Source organism: Petaurus breviceps, unplaced genomic scaffold, assembly GCF_028583685.1.
Source record: "Petaurus breviceps papuanus isolate PSGF00001 unplaced genomic scaffold, PetGlider_PUasm1.0 91041, whole genome shotgun sequence".
In the NCBI taxonomy this organism is placed as follows: Eukaryota; Metazoa; Chordata; class Mammalia; order Diprotodontia; family Petauridae; genus Petaurus; species Petaurus breviceps.
Genome location: NW_027187400.1, coordinates 6,390,921 through 6,406,186, shown reverse-complemented (window position 1 = coordinate 6,406,186; position 15,266 = coordinate 6,390,921). Strand labels below are relative to the sequence as shown.

Below are 15,266 nucleotides of genomic sequence, written 5' to 3'. Positions count from 1 at the left end.
TTACTTCACTTGGTGATCTTAGCAGTTCCCATGGATTTAATTACCATGTCTATGCTAATGATTCTGAAATCTACTTATCCCACCCCAATCTCTTTGCTGACCTCCATTCTCCCACCTCCAACTGCCTTTCAGAATCTCAAACTGGATGTCCAGCAGACATCTTAGATTCAACATGCCCAAAATGGAGCTTGTTATCTTTTCCCTCAAACACTCCCCACTTTCTACTTTCCCTGTTACTGTAGAGAAAGACACCGTCTTTTCAGTCCTCCAGGCTCAGAGCCCAGCTGGCGTCCTGTTCTCACTATCTCTCACCCGCCATGTTGCCATGTTGCTAAGGCCTGTTAATTTCACCTTTGGAACATCTTTTGAACACACCCCCTTCTCTCCTCTGACACAGCCATCACTCTGGTGCAGACCCTCATAATCTCACCTCTTGATTATTACCATAACCTGCTGGTGGGTCTGCCTACCCCAAGTCTCTCCCCACTGCAATCCATTCTCCATTCATCAGCTAAACAAGACACTCCGTCTCAGCTCTGAGTATTTTCTCCCACTGTCCCACATGCCTGAAACACTCTTCCTCCTCTACTCTACCTACTGACCTCCCTGGCTTCCTTTAGATCCAGCAGAAATCCCTGGCCCCTCTTATTTCTAGTGCCTCCCCTCCAATTAATTATTTCTTATTTATCCTGTGTATAGCTTGTTTGTGCATAATTCTTCACTTGTCATCTCCCCCACTAGATGGTGAGCTCCTTGAGGACAGGGACTGTTTTGCCTCTGTATCCCTGGTGCTTAGCACAGTGCCTGGCATATAATAGGTGCTTAATAAATGTTTACTGACTGGCTTTATTTAATCCTTCTAATTTCTACATCTGTACATAGAGTTCTGAGGTTATTGTTAATTTCCTTCTTTGGTTTTGTCTCTGTGATTTACATAAATCAATCAGCAATTAATTGATCAATCAATTAGCTAATACAATGTGGACCCAGCTTCCAGCACACTGTGATGGATCCTTCCTGCCAGCCTGCTGGGCTGCCTTCAGTGGGAGATTTGTTTCTCTCCGTCACTTTGTGGATTCTGTAGCTCTAAAATTTGTTTAGCATCATATTTTACAGGTATTTGAGGTGGTTATAGGGGGAGCTCATGGAGTTTTCCTGCTTCTACGCAGTCATCTTGGCTCTGCCCCCTGAGGAGAGCAGCTTCAGTTTGACGATTAGGCCAGAAGTCAGACTGCAGACAATTAAGAAGAGAGCAAGAAATGAATGCCTTCTCCGTGTGTGGCTATGGTAGGATAAAGGAATAGGGAGGATGACAGGAATATGGGAGAGAGTATCAAAATGTGTTCTGATGGCAGAAGGTGAAGAGGAATTCAGAAACTTCTTGATGAGGGTGAAAGAGGAAAGTGTAAAAGATGGCTTGAGGCTTAAAATTAAAAAAAAAAATTAAGATCATGGTCACTGTTCCCATCAATTCCTGGCAAATAGAGGGAGAAGAAATGAAAATAGAGTCAGATTTTATATTCTTGGGCTCAGGGATCATGCAGACAGCAACTGCAGCCATGGAATTAAGAGACACTTGCTCCTTGGAAGGAAAGCTATGGCAAATATGGACAGCATACTCAAAAATAGAGACATCACCTTGCCTATAAAGGTCCATATAGTCAAGGCTATGGTTTTTCCAGTGGCAACGTATATAAGAGTTGGATTATAAGGAAAGCTGAGCACCACAGAATCAACACTTTTTAATTGTGATTCTGGAGGGGATTTTTGAGAGTCCCTTGGACAGCTAGGAGATCAAATCAGTCAATGCTTAAAGAAATTAATTCAGATTCTTCACTGGAAGGTCAAATATTAAAGCTGAAACTTAACTACTTTGACCACATAATGAGAAGATGGGACTCATTGGGAAAGACCCTGATGTTGGGAAAGATTGAAGGCAAAAGAAAAAGGGAACAGTAGAGAATGAGATGGATGGATAGTGTCATGGAAACAATGAACATGAGCTTGGATAGACTTTGGGAGGTAGGGTAAGATAGAAAGGCCTGGTGTGCTGTGGTCATATGGGGTCACAAATAGTGGGACATGACTGAATGACTGACCAACAACAGCAAATCAAAATTATGTTGAAGCCTTCCAGTAAGAACGCAGGATTTGGGAAGGAGAGTGGCTGAACCAGACACTGAACTTCTTGAAGAAAGAAGTATCTTAGAAGTCAGTAGGTAACAGTTCCCAGAATCTTGATTGGGTGGCAAATATGGATTGAGTTAATATCAGTAACACAAATTTATTGGGGAACAAGGAAAAATCTTTCCTGAAACAGACAAGTTGAAATCTTGATTGAATTTTAAAAATGATTTAATACCAATTGCATGTTGTACCGTCTCCATTTCTAAGCCTTTCATTTTCTGTTTATCAAGTAATAAACATTTGTTAAGCACCAATCTGTGCCAGGAACTGTGTGGATACAAAAGCAGTGGGAATACAAAAAGAGCCAAAAGACAGCCCCTGCCCTCACAAAGGTTACAATCTAATGGAGAAAATGCACTAACAAATCCATACAAAGCAAGTCATGCACAATAAATAGGAAGCAAATAAAAGAGGGAAAGTAGTGGAATTAAGAGGGGTTAGAGAGGGTTTCCCTTGGGATTTTAGTTAAGACTTAAAGGAGGCCGCTGAGGTCAGTAGTCACAGGGAAAGAGGAAGAATATTCTGGAGGGGAGGGGTGAGGGCAGCCAGAGAAAATGTCCAGAGCTAAGATAGGACTCTCCCAATATCACACAGATAAGTGGTAGACCTCCAATTCAATTTCATGAGCACTCTCCACTCTGTTCCATCCCTGGCAAAGAGGCTGATATATGTGGATGGATATAAATGGACAAACTATGTTTTAAGCTATAGTAAATCCTTATGCTGTTATGTTCAAACACCATCCTCCTAATCAGCTGCTCATTTCCCAAGTCAGCCTATCTTTCCTGAAGCCCCCAACTTCAATTGTCAGCCAATATGAAAACACCACCTGTTCCTCTAAAGTCTCCACTTCCTCCCCCAAAACCTCCAAATCGCTGGTAATCCACCAGAAGTAGGTAGTGTTTGCTGAAAACACTTGGGAAATAAAAGCATCAGAAGGGCTAATTTTGTGATAGCACCAAAAGCCTCTGGCCTCTCAGGAGTTTCCATTCCTGGTATGCCCTTCCCAACACCACGCCAAGCCTGAAATTTGCCAGGCCATTGGGCATATATGCACCTCTCTCTGCACACCTGCCCTAGGAGGCTGAAGGATACCTTTATGTCTGTATTTCTCTGACTCTGTCCATCTCACACACGTGTACACAGCTTTGAGCAACAGTGTGCTGGAAAAATGTTTAACAACAGGCTTTCTGGAAAAATGTATATGTCTTGCTTGCCTTCTCAGTGTGGGAAAAGGGGTTCCAGGATGGAGAGAATTTGGAATTCAAAATTTTTAAAAATGTATGTTAAATAAACTGTTTTTTTTTTAAAGAAAGAAAAATTTATATGTGGCACATTTTAAGTTTTGCCTGCATTATGAAAATTTCCCCCCCCATTACTTTCTTAAGTCTGGAAATGAACAAAACAATAAATCAAGTTCTGATTTGTAGCATTTGTTGATTTCCAAGGTGTAAATCTAGAGCAGCTAGGCAGTGCAGTTGACAGTGCTAGGCCTGGAGTCAGGAAGACCTGAGTTCAAATATGACCTCAGACATTTACTAGCTGTGTGACCCTGGGCAAGTCACTTCACCCTGTTTGCCTCAGTTTCCTCATCTGTAAAATGAGTTGGAGAAGGAAATGGCAAACTACACCAATATCTATGCCAGGAAAACCCCGAAGGGGGTCACAAAAAGTCAGACAAGACTCAACAACAACTAAAAGGTGTAAATGTGCATGCTGAAAATTTAATAACCAAGCCAGACCGAGCTGGCTTCAGTTCATCTCTGGCTTTGAGCAACTACAGGATCTGGAACATAATTCTGCTTCCTCTCCTGCCCACCCAAATATTCTCCTCCCCTGAGGTCTTTCCTATCAGGGTACCAGAGTACCAGTACTCTCCACTAGGGGGAGCAGCCGGGTCAGTGATAAGAAAGGATCTGGCTGCAGAAATGCCAAATGATACCCTTTACCACTAGTGTGATAACCTTGGCCAGATGACTTCACCTCTCTAGTTCTGGGCTTGCTCATCTGTCAAATGAATCTGGGCAAAAAGTGAATCCTAAGGTCTCTCCACCTCTAAAAATCCAGTGATACTAGGAATAATCCAAGCTATTGATTACAGAGGAAAGTAGACTGAGCAAAGCAATGAGGGGGTGAGAGCCACAGCTCCAGCTCCTTCCACTATTCTCCCTTTCCCTTCCCTTCTTAGAGACAAAGATGGTTCTACAGACAAAGAGTAATTTTTGGATAGGAAAAAAAAAGTCAGCACAACTGATGGATTGAAAAAGTCTAAAAAACAGGTCAATGTGTAACACCCGTGGACCTTCCACCTTTTGCTATCTTTGCTGGTATCTCCTCATATCTCTTCATTCTGAGCCCTATTTGGTCTTTCTAATTTTTTTACATTTACTTTTGATTTTGGAGAGATTCAGTTCCTTTTTTTTAAAGTGACTTGCCCAGGGTCACACAGTTAGCAAGTGTCAAGTGTCTGAATTTTAGCACAGGCTCTCTTGACTACAGCGCTAATGCTCGATCCACTTCACCACCTAGCTGCCCCAGACCCAGGTCCTTTTCACAGGCTGTCCCCCATGACTGGAATGCTCTTTCTTCTCACCTCCACCTCCAGATTCTTGAAGACTTTGTTAAAATCCTCTTTTTGTGATATACTTTTCCAAGTCCCCTCCTCCTCCCCCTCTGCAAGTGCCTCCCTCCTGAGATGACCTCCCATTTATAATATATATTAATATATAATATAGTATTACTATAATAGTTTATTATAATAAATATATTGTATAGTTAGATGATACAATAATATGATGTATAATTATATATTCATACAGATCATCACAGAGGTGATTGCATGTTGTTTTCTCCATTAAAATGTGAACTTCTTGAACACAAAGATGATGTTTTTGTCTTTCTGTCTTAGCACTTAGCATAGTGCCTGATACATAATGAATGCTTCAGACATTTGAAGGCAAGGAGCATGTTCTTCTTCAAGCCTTCCCATCTTCAGGTGGGCCAGCCATAGTCTTCCAAGAGAAGAATCTATGCCAGGGGTGGGGAACCTGCACCCTTGAGGCCTCATGTGGCCCTTTAGGTCCTCAAGTGTGGCCCTTAGACTGGATCCAAACTTCACAGAACAAATCCCCTTCTGTAAAACATGGACTCAATCAAAAGGCTGCACCCAAGGACCTGGAAGGCCACATGTGGCCTTGAGGTGGCAGGTTCCCTATGCTAACTCCCCCTTTTCCATAAGCAGAACATCATGCCTCCCCCAGGATAAGGGGATCACCATGCTGATTGCCTCAGCTTTAAATATTCAACACTTTCTTAGCTCCCTTAGATGCTTCTCCCATCTTATTGGAGGACTGGAGTATGGAGCAATAAACTCCTTCCAAAGGCATCCTTGGGCAGCTAGGTAATGAAGTGAGTGAACAGAACCCTGGGCTTGGCATCAAGAAGACTTGTCTTCATGAATTCAAATGCCTCAGCTCCTTCATTTGTCAAATGAGCTGGGGAAGAAAATGGCGAACCACTCCAGGATCTTTACCAAGAAATCCTCAAATGGGGTCATAGAGAGTTGGACAGGACTGAGACAACGCCTTTCTTAATAGCGATTTCAGAACTTTCCATCAGTGGCTCTGCTTTGTTCTGACTCCTCAGAATAACTTGCCTCTAACAGGTACCCACACAACGGCCTCCTTCCCCATACTTTTCAGCTTCCTTTTGCATATTGGCTCGCTCATTAGATTGTCGGCTCTTTGAAGGTAGGAACTGTCTTTCTTTTTCTTATTTGTATCTCCAGAACTTAGCATAGTGACTGGCCCATAGATTGAATTATGATGGACTTGGTCTTTGGGACAGGGCTGGGAATGAATTATAAAGGAGTCAAAGCCCTATTTGGAATTCCTGAGACTTTGTCTTCTCTGGCAGCCTGGACATGAATCAGGGAGACCGCAATCTGGTTGACATCTCTATCTGACTGTAAGTATTTCTGTCATTTGGCCAGTTGGTCAGAAAGAAGATAATTTACTTTGGCAAGTGAGTAGAAAATGGACTAGAGTGAGGGAGACCAACCAGCTGGTTATTGCAAGTCCAGGCCTGAGCTGCTGAAGGTTCGTACCATGGTGGTAGTGGAGTCAGAGAAAGAGACAAATATGAGAAATGTGAAAGTAGAAAAGTCAAGGAGCTGCCAAGTGGAAGAGTAGATAGAGCACAGGGCCTGAAGTCCAAAAGACCTGAGCTCAAACCTGGCCTCGGACACTTACTAGCTGTGTGACCCTGAGCAAGTCACTTCTCCCTGTTTGGCTCATCTGTAAAATGAGTGGAGAGGAAAATGGCAAACCACTCCAGTCTTTTTCAAGAAAACCCCAAATGAACTATGCCCAAAGGGCTATAAGTAATTTCATATCCTTTGACCCAGCAATACCACTTCTAGGGTTGTATCCCAAAGAGATCATAGAAGCGAAGACCCATGTGTACAAAAATATTTATAGCAGCTCTTTTTGTGGTGGCAAAGAATTGGAAATTAAGGGGGTGCCCATCAATTGGGGAATGGTTAAACAAGTTATGGTATATGAATGTAATGGAATACCATTGTGCCATAAGAAACGAAGAACAGATGGACTTGCCCAAGGTCACACAGTAAGTGTGTCAAGTGTCTGAGGTCACATATGAACTCAGGTCCTGCTGACTCCAGGGCCAGTGCTGTATTCACTGTACCACCTGGCTGCCCCAATCTATGTGATCTCTTAAGGGTACTTCTACCTCAAGATAGAAGATTCTATTTCTAGTACTAGATGGGATACTACGTTGGTTCTCTGAGCCTTACAAGACTCAGGAAAGGACCCCCTCTATTTTCTTCAAACTTAGTTCTAGGCCTAGGAGATGAGTAATGAGGCATTTTGTGTTCCAAGTTGTCTTGACCTGAGCGTCTACAACTTCCCAGTTGGCCTTGTGTCCCTTCAGAGAGGCCTGAGGGTTGGGAGGGAGTCTTGAGGGTTTAGAATGCATGCAGTCATAGGGGCCCCTTTGTGAGGTGCTCTAGAAAGGCTGGTTTAGAATTCTTGGAATTGGGATTCTGTGGAGGTAGGGCATTGGGCCAGGCTGGCACGATGAATAACCGTGGAGCTGAGTGGACACACTGGGACACGAAGGAAAAAGCAAGGCCGGTGAACTTCCTCAGGGTAGGTGGTCCTGACACCTCAGGCTGGATGTCCTGGGCGGGGGAAGAGGGAGAGATTGAAGGAGGGAAGGGGAAATGAAAGAGGTGAGGATAGAGGAATGGAGGATCTCCCCAAGGGAAGGATGCCTCCCCTGGCATAGTCTAGATCAGGGGTAGGGAACCTGCAGCCTCAAAGGCACATGTGGCCCTCTAGATCTTCGGGTTCATCCTTTATGAAGGGGATTTGTTCTGTGAAGTTTGGATTCAGTCAGATGGTTGCCCTTGAGGACCTAGAGGGCCACATGTGGCCTTGAGGCCACAGGTTCCCCACCCCAGTCTAGATACTGAATGAATTCTCCCTTTTCCCACCTTTAGACTAGATTGGGAGACTCCTATGGAAGGCCAGAGGAAAAAGTACTCATCAACCGTCATGAGGTCACGATTAGCAGAGTAAGGCCTTGGGCTGAAGTGACCAGGATGCCTGCAATGACATTTCCCCTCCCACCTCATTGGTCCCTTTGGAAGTGATTTTCCTACCCCTTTTATTCTTCAAGCACTTTGCCCCTTGCAGCCCCCTCCTACCCCTGCACCCCCTGCCACCCCCAGGGTTCCCTCTCTAGTGACCTTGCCTCTCCCCAGTGCTCCTTCTGTAGTGGTGTGGCTGCCCCTCCCCTCTCACAGTCATGTCCCTGCTCTCCCCGTCCTCAGGATGCCTGGGACATGCAGGAGTTCATCACTTATATGTACATCAGGCAGTTCCTTCGACATCCAGCCTTCCAGCTGCTACTGGCTCTGCTTCTGGTGGCTAATGCCATTACCATCGCTGCACGTACTAACACTTATCTTGGCCAGGTGCGACCAAGGACCCTATTTCTGACCCTCCTGCCACCCAAGTTCTTCCTCTTTGTTCCATCCCCTGTCCACCCCTCTCCTCATGAGGCACCTAGGTAGCACAGTGGATAGAAAACTGGGCTCAGAGTCAGGACAACCAGAGTTCAAATTCTGTCTAGACACTTACTAGCTGTGTGACCCTGGGCAAGTCACTTCACCTCTGTTTGCCTCAGTTTCTTCATTTGTAAAATGGGGATAACAATAGTACCAAATATGAGAGATAATATTTGAAAAAAAAAACCCCACTTAGTACAGTGCCTGGCGCATTACTAATAAATGCTTATTCCAGGGGTGGCCAGGTGGCTCAGTGAGTAAGAGCACCGGCCCCACAATCGGGATGACCTGGGATCGAATCCGGGCTCAGACACTTAGCACCCACCCAGAAACACCTGGCCGTGTAACCTTGAGCAAGTTACTTAACCCCAATTGCTCAGGGGTGGCCAGGTAGCTCAGTGAGTAAGAGCACCGGCTCCAGTGTCGGGATGACCCGGGGATCAAATCTGGGCTCAGACACTTAGCACCCACCCAGAAATACCTGGCTGTGTAACCTTGAGCAAGTTACTTAACCCCAATTGCTTTAAAAAAAATGCTAATTCCATCATTCCCATGTAGCACCTCCAGAGCTCCTCTGCTCATCTATTTCTTCATCTTTCCATTCCCACCCATAGTATATTCTATTTATCCTTCTCTATCGTCATCTCTCCATCTGTCCTTCCCTATTCCTTTCCACTCTCTCTCGAATCCCTATTATCATCTATTTATCTTTTATTGATCCTTCTTTTCACCCATCCCTTCCCCATCCATCACTCCTTCCCACCTTCAACTCAACCCTCCATCTATCCCTCCTCAACTATATTATCATCTATTTCTCCCATCATCATCCCTCATTCATCCATCATCTATCCATCCCTATTCATCTCTCCATACTTCCCTTCCCAATTCATGCCACCTTGCTACTCCTCCACATTCATCTTTTCATCTATCTCTCCTCCATTCTTTCTTATATCTCTCCTTCCTTCCATGCATTCCTCTATCACTCTCCATTTATCTTTCTTTGCATTCATCCCTTCTTCCCCTATCCATTCACTGATGGAGAAATATATCTACCCATCTCTCATCTTTCCACCTAAAAAGACTTCATTGTGCATTTTCTGTGTCTACTGTCCTTGGCTAAGCCTCAAGTTTGGGAGAGAAGAGCAAAGAGAATGCTATGTCTGTTTTTGTTTACAGGGAATTCCCTATCCCATAAGAAAGCCAGACTGAGGCATGTGAACCCTACCAGGAGCTGGGTGCTAAGTGCCCAGTGAGAGGCCCACAGTCACTAATAGGCAGAATTGTAGGGCAGTCATCAGAGACAGGCCAGATAAGGCAGAGAAGGCCTCTGGGAGAAGAGGAGCTCTGAGTTGAACTTTGAAAAATAAGTAGGATTTGGAGAGACAAGAGGAGGCAGTATGGTAGAATATGAAGAAAACTGGATTTGGACCTGAGTTCAGATCTTGGTTCTATTTCCTGTGTGGCATCAAGCAAGTTATTTAACCTCTCTGGCCATCAACTTCCTCATCTGTAAAAATAACGAGGTTAGACCAGATGGTGTCTGAGGACCCTTCCAATTCCAATCCTATGGTACCATGAGGGAGGTGTTCATTGTGGGAAGATAAGAGTTGGAAGGCATGTAACTATAGAGATAGCTTGGTACCATGAAGAAGAAAGTGTTCTAGTGGGAATTAGGAAGACCTGGGATTGAATCATGTCCTCAGATACTACCTCGTTGTGTGACCCTGGGCAAGTCATTTTACTTCCCTGGCCCTAAGTTCACTATATATAAAATGAGGGGAGTGGATTTGATGCGCTTTCAAGGTCCCTGATAGTTCTGAATCTGTGTTCCTGTTATTTAGAAAAGTACTTTGTTGAGCCCATATGGTTCTGGATAAAAACTTCTGACACCAAATTCGAGGATTGTCCCTAACGAGTCCCACTATCTGCTGGTTACAACATCCTTTAGTTAGGAAGCCACAGCCCACCATCCTCCCTTTCCCACAATGCTCCCAGGCATTCTTCCCCCCTCCTTTGCCCTCACACATTGTCTGGACATAAATGTTTGATGTTCCATCTCTATTGTTTGCCTTCGTTATAATATCACTAGCATGTATTAATTAGCCATTCCAAGCTCCAGCTGGGGTGGTACTGCTTGTTCTGAAGCATTTATCAGTACCCCAAATTTATCCTCTGGTCCCTCTGATCTGACATCCCCTGGTTCTCAGTCCCTATGACTTTTTTGTGGCTAACTTTTTCCACCCATATCTGGCAGTTCCAGCAACAAGGGACCCTCACTTCTCTCTTACCCATTTCTCCTTTCAGATAACATGACTAGAATATTTTTATTTTGGTCTGAATTTGTGATTTCAAAGGTATTGTAACTCAGTGTGGAAACACCTTCTACCAATTCAGGTTGGTAGCAAACCTGTATCTTATGATCTTGTACAGTTGCCTGGGGTACTGATTGATTAAATGATTTGCTTGTAATCATCCAGAACACTGTATCTGAATCAGGATTTGGACTCAGTTCTTCCTGACTCCAAGGCAGACCTGCCATCAGCTCTTAAACTGACAAGGTTACTGTAAATACCATGGGGCCCCTCTCTTTTACCTCTTGGGAGCTTTGACTAACCTCTTGCTGTGTGTTTCCACCCCACTCCCACACCAATCCCCAGCCAGTTTCCTCCCCTGGTAACAGGGAAGAATGGGGAAAACTGGTTTGAAAGGAGGGGTGTGCTACAGACAGATCCAACAGACTTGGGAGAGACAAGTTCTTCAGATTTCAGTGTGAGTCTTTGCACCTAAAAAAAAAAAATCACAACAAATCAGGGCTTGATTTCTTGTTTTGTTGGTTGTATAGAATTAAGAAAGTGATGGAGAAAATGTTAATAATTCGTAGTGAATTTTAAAATGTTTGTTTCGTTTTTTTCTTCCTCCAGATAGCTGATTATTAAAACATTTAGGAGTAGGTCAGGGCGCAGACACTTGAGCAGGGCCAGAGATGGTGCAGAGGGGGTGGAAAGCAGGAAGGGAGAGCCAAAGGTGGGTTTCTGGCCCAGGAGACTGCAGCAATAGCGTCATAGATAGAAATAGGAAAGTCCAGGTTTGGGGATGGGGTGGGGAAAGGTGATAAGCACAGCTTGGGACAGGTAGGCTGAGATGTAAAGGTGTCTTGTGGGGCATTGGAAATGTAGGTCTGTGGGGAGCTCAGAGGAGAGTAAGGGCTGGGAGAGAGTTTGGGGATTGTCTGCTTAGAAGTGATGCCTGACAGTGGGAGAGCCGATGAAAGTAGTACTGAGTATGAGAGAACAAAGGGGGAAGCCACTGTATTTGGGGTCAGGATACCTGGGCTCCAGCCTGGGTTCTGTTTCTCACCAGCCATGTGACCATGGGCAGATCCCTTAGCCACACGTGGCCTCGAGGAAGCAGGCTCCCCACCCCTGGCCTTTCCCTCATCTGTTAAATGGGAAGGAAGGGGGGAAGTTGGACCCAATGAATTCTTGAGCTCTCTTCCAGCACTTGGGTCATAGATATACTATTGAAAAGAGAGAACTGTCTAGTCTGACCATTTTATAGATAAAGAAATTGATGCCTAGACCTGGCCAAGAGATAGTAGCAGAAGAGCCAGGATTCAAACCCGGGTCCTTTGAGTTCAAATCTGTCACTCTTTTCCCGTACTTTGCTACCTAGGGTTGAGTCTTAAGAAACATACAGTGAAGGGAGGGGGTGGGGAATGACTCGAGGCATCCTCCCTCTTCTGTCCTCCTTCACCCAATCCAGACCTTGGGTTCTTGTCATCCCCACTCCAGCCATCCCCCACCTTTGAACCCTAGGGTCATACCTCCCCTTACTCCCAGGCTGCCTGCCTGACTCTCTGTCTCTGTCTTTTTCTCCCCCTCCCATGTAGCAATACTATGCGTTATTCTCTGCCATAGATGACATCGTGTTAACCATTCTCTTGTGTGAGGTTCTGCTTGGCTGGTTTAACGGCTTCTGGATCTTCTGGAAGGTGATTTCAGTCCCGTCCCTCTAGCCCCCAAACATGATCCCTGCTCCACCATGCTGATGGCTTCTTTGTGGGGCTGAGTGCATGGGCATCAGTGTGAGCAGGCATCTGTCTCTGCAGTTTGAGGTACATCTGTATGTCTCTTGGAGGGGTGGCTTTATGTCTGTGAGTAGAGATCTACGTCCCTATGGAGATATACTATACGTGTTAGTATCCAGTGTGTCTCCATGTCTATCTGAAGGGTGAGTATCTTTAAATTTGTGATCTGTCTGTGGAGAGGAGACATCTGTCCAGCTGGAGGGGGTGGTCTGTATGCCTGTCATTGTGTCATATGTGTGTCAATTGGCAGGATAAGGTCTATGTATAAATATGTGTCTAAGGAATGTAGTGTATGTGTTTGTGAGAGAAAGGTATACGGAGAGAGAGACAGAGAGAGAGACAGACAGACAGAGACACAGAGAGAGGAAGAGGGAGAGGAAGGAGAGGAAAAGGGAGAGGGAGAGGGAGAAAGAGGGAGAGAGAATTATCATTAAGGTGAATTGGGAAAGGTTTCTTGAAGAAAATGAAATTTTAGCTGGGACTTAAAGGAAACCAGGGAGGTGCAGATCCAGAGGAACAGAATTCCACATATGAGGAAGATAAAATGCATGGAGTCTGGAGATGGAATATATGGTTGGAGGAACAGCAAGAAGGACAGTGTTACTGAGTCACAGAGCAGGGGGTGGGGAAGCCTGGAAAGGGAGAGTGCAGGTTAGATTATGAGAGGCTTTACCAGTCAAAGCTTTAAAGGGTTTCAATCACGGAGGTGAGGTGGAGCCCCAGAGTCTGGTGAATAGGTGGATGACAAGGTCAGACCTGCACTTGGAGAACATCGCTTTGACAGCTGAGCAGGGAAGGGACTGGACATTCTTATGCTCCTTCTCCACCTTTTCATCTGTCTCTGTGCAGGGTCTCACGAGACTGGGTGGAACAAACCCATAAGGAAGTGACGATGGGCTTGTGCACACTGCTTTTGGGGTCTCTGACCCCAACTCTTTTTCCTGGTGCTGGTTCTGTAGGAATGTTCAGGAGTAACTGGTCCTCCTCCTCAATGGTTATCAAAGCTCTGATGCCCCACCCCACCCCCCAGGTCCCATGGATCTCGGCAGGCCGGGCAGGGGGTAAAGGGCTCTGGGCCAGGGCTCACACAGCTGCTGAGAAGCAGGGATGCTGGGGCTTAGGTGGCTACCTCTGACCACCACCTCCCTCCCAGGACGGATGGAACATACTCAACTTTGTGATCGTTTTGATGCTGGTGCTCAGCCTCTTCTTTGATATTTTCAATGCCATCGCCATCGTTTACACCCTGAGGTATGTGGCATGAAAGGAACAGCCTGTCTCCTTGAGCCAGAGGACATGGGGTACCTGCAGGTGGGGTGAGGATCAGTAGGTCCGGGCAGGAGGATAGATGGGAAGGGGAGTCGAGGAGCTGAGGACCACCTGCTTGACCACCTCAGAGAGAAGGGAATGGAGAGAAAGGGGACCCTTTCTTGGGAGGGAGCCAGGAGAGGATGGAGCAAGTTGAGAAATCCTCCCCTCTCCCCTGTTCAGGGCATTGAGATTGGTGCATGTATGCATGGCGGTGGAACCTCTGGCCCGGATTCTGCGTGTGATTATACAGTCTGTGCCTGACATGGCCAACATCTTGGCACTCATCCTCTTTTTCATGTTGGTCAGTCCCTTTCTTGGGGCCTTCTTGGGGGAACATTCTCCCACCCTGGAACCCTTTCCCTACCCTCCTTCCTAAAACCACCTCTGGTCCAAGCCCCTGGAGATAACACTGCTCTTAGGGTCAAGAGACCTGGGTTCATAGCCCTGATGTGACATTAGTAAGCCATAAAACAAATCCCTTTACTTCCTGGAGCCTCCCTTTCCCCATCTACAAAATAGACTATCCATCTCCCAGGGGTTTGGTGAGGAAAACACTAGTCCCTAAAACACCACACAAACATGCCATTGAAACCTTCTCTAGGCTTCGGCTTTGTCCTCTTTAAAAGGAAGGGTTTGGAGCAGATGGTCTCTGAGCCTTCCAACTCCAAATCTTTTCTTCCTGGTAGGTTTTCTCTGTTTTCGGAGTCACTCTCTTTGGTTCCATCATCCCCGAACATTTCCAGAACATGAAAGTAGCCCTTTATACCCTCTTCATCTGCATCACCCAGGATGGCTGGGTCGACATCTATCATGATTTTCAGTAAGTAATGGGCCCCCCTGAAATGTGGGATGTGGCTGGGCCTTGTACAGCCCTCTTCCCTGGGAAGAGAAGTGACTTACAAACTATTAAGAATAGAATAGAATGGGGGGGGGGGATAGTGAGGGACCTTTGAATGGGGCTAGAGTTGACCCTGAACATGATTCTAGGGGTTCTACCATGTCACGGATAGCTAAGACCATAGACTAAGACTGAGGAAATCTCCAGGCCAAGGGAATGAAGGCTGAAGGAGGAGCAGAGCTAAGGTGTCCCTCATTTGTCAATTAAATGCCTGGTTTCCAAGGAATGAAGGAACCTTGTTCAAATCCTTCCAGCTCCATAGCCTTTTTTAGGGGTGGGGGCTCATTTCTTTTTCATTCTTGCTAATTATTTTGTTTCCATTCCATCACACAATTTCTGTTGGTATATGGACCAATTTATTTTTAGTATTCTGCCTACAAGTGACCCTAATGTCTAAACTATTTTCTTTTTTAGCTTTTTTTTTTTTGAGGGGGGAGGGAGGGCAATTGGGGTTAAGTGATTTGCCCAAAGTCACATAGCTAGTAAGTGTGTCAAGTGTCTGAGGCCACATTTGAATTCAGGTCCTCCTGACTCCAGGGCTGGTGCTCTATTCACTGTGCCACCTAGCTGCCCTTATTTTCTTTTTTTAAAAAAAGTTTCATTAATGTTTTTTATACATTACCACCATTTCCCCACCTTTACACACACACACACACACACACACACACACACACACACACACACACACACAC

The 15,266-nt window shown here is 45.4% G+C and overlaps 1 protein-coding gene and 1 long non-coding RNA gene across 4 annotated transcripts in view; one reads left to right on the top strand and one right to left on the bottom strand.

The window, feature by feature from the left end:
• Positions 1–7,268: 7,268 nt before the first annotated feature.
• CATSPER4 (cation channel sperm associated 4) overlaps positions 7,269–15,266 on the top strand; it is a 13,748-nt gene continuing 5,750 nt past the window's right edge. Inside the window, exons 1-7 of the mRNA XM_069078812.1 lie at positions 7,269–7,355; positions 7,709–7,783; positions 8,042–8,185; positions 12,168–12,269; positions 13,519–13,616; positions 13,857–13,977; positions 14,363–14,496. Of these exons, the coding sequence (XP_068934913.1) occupies positions 7,284–7,355; positions 7,709–7,783; positions 8,042–8,185; positions 12,168–12,269; positions 13,519–13,616; positions 13,857–13,977; positions 14,363–14,496 (746 nt within the window). The 5' untranslated portion in view covers positions 7,269–7,283. The remainder of the gene's footprint in view (positions 7,356–7,708; positions 7,784–8,041; positions 8,186–12,167; positions 12,270–13,518; positions 13,617–13,856; positions 13,978–14,362; positions 14,497–15,266) is intronic.
• The window catches only part of LOC138154233 (uncharacterized), a 6,491-nt gene continuing 1,546 nt past the window's right edge, over positions 10,322–15,266 (bottom strand). For 2 of the 3 annotated variants that reach the window (XR_011166579.1, XR_011166581.1), the window contains exons 2-4: positions 13,535–13,670; positions 13,039–13,226; positions 10,322–11,061 (exon numbers count right to left, since the gene is read on the bottom strand). This is a non-coding gene — a long non-coding RNA (uncharacterized lncRNA). Of the gene's footprint in view, positions 11,062–13,038; positions 13,319–13,534; positions 13,671–15,266 lie in introns of all 3 variants that reach the window. The other variant, XR_011166580.1, reaches the window with a different exon arrangement.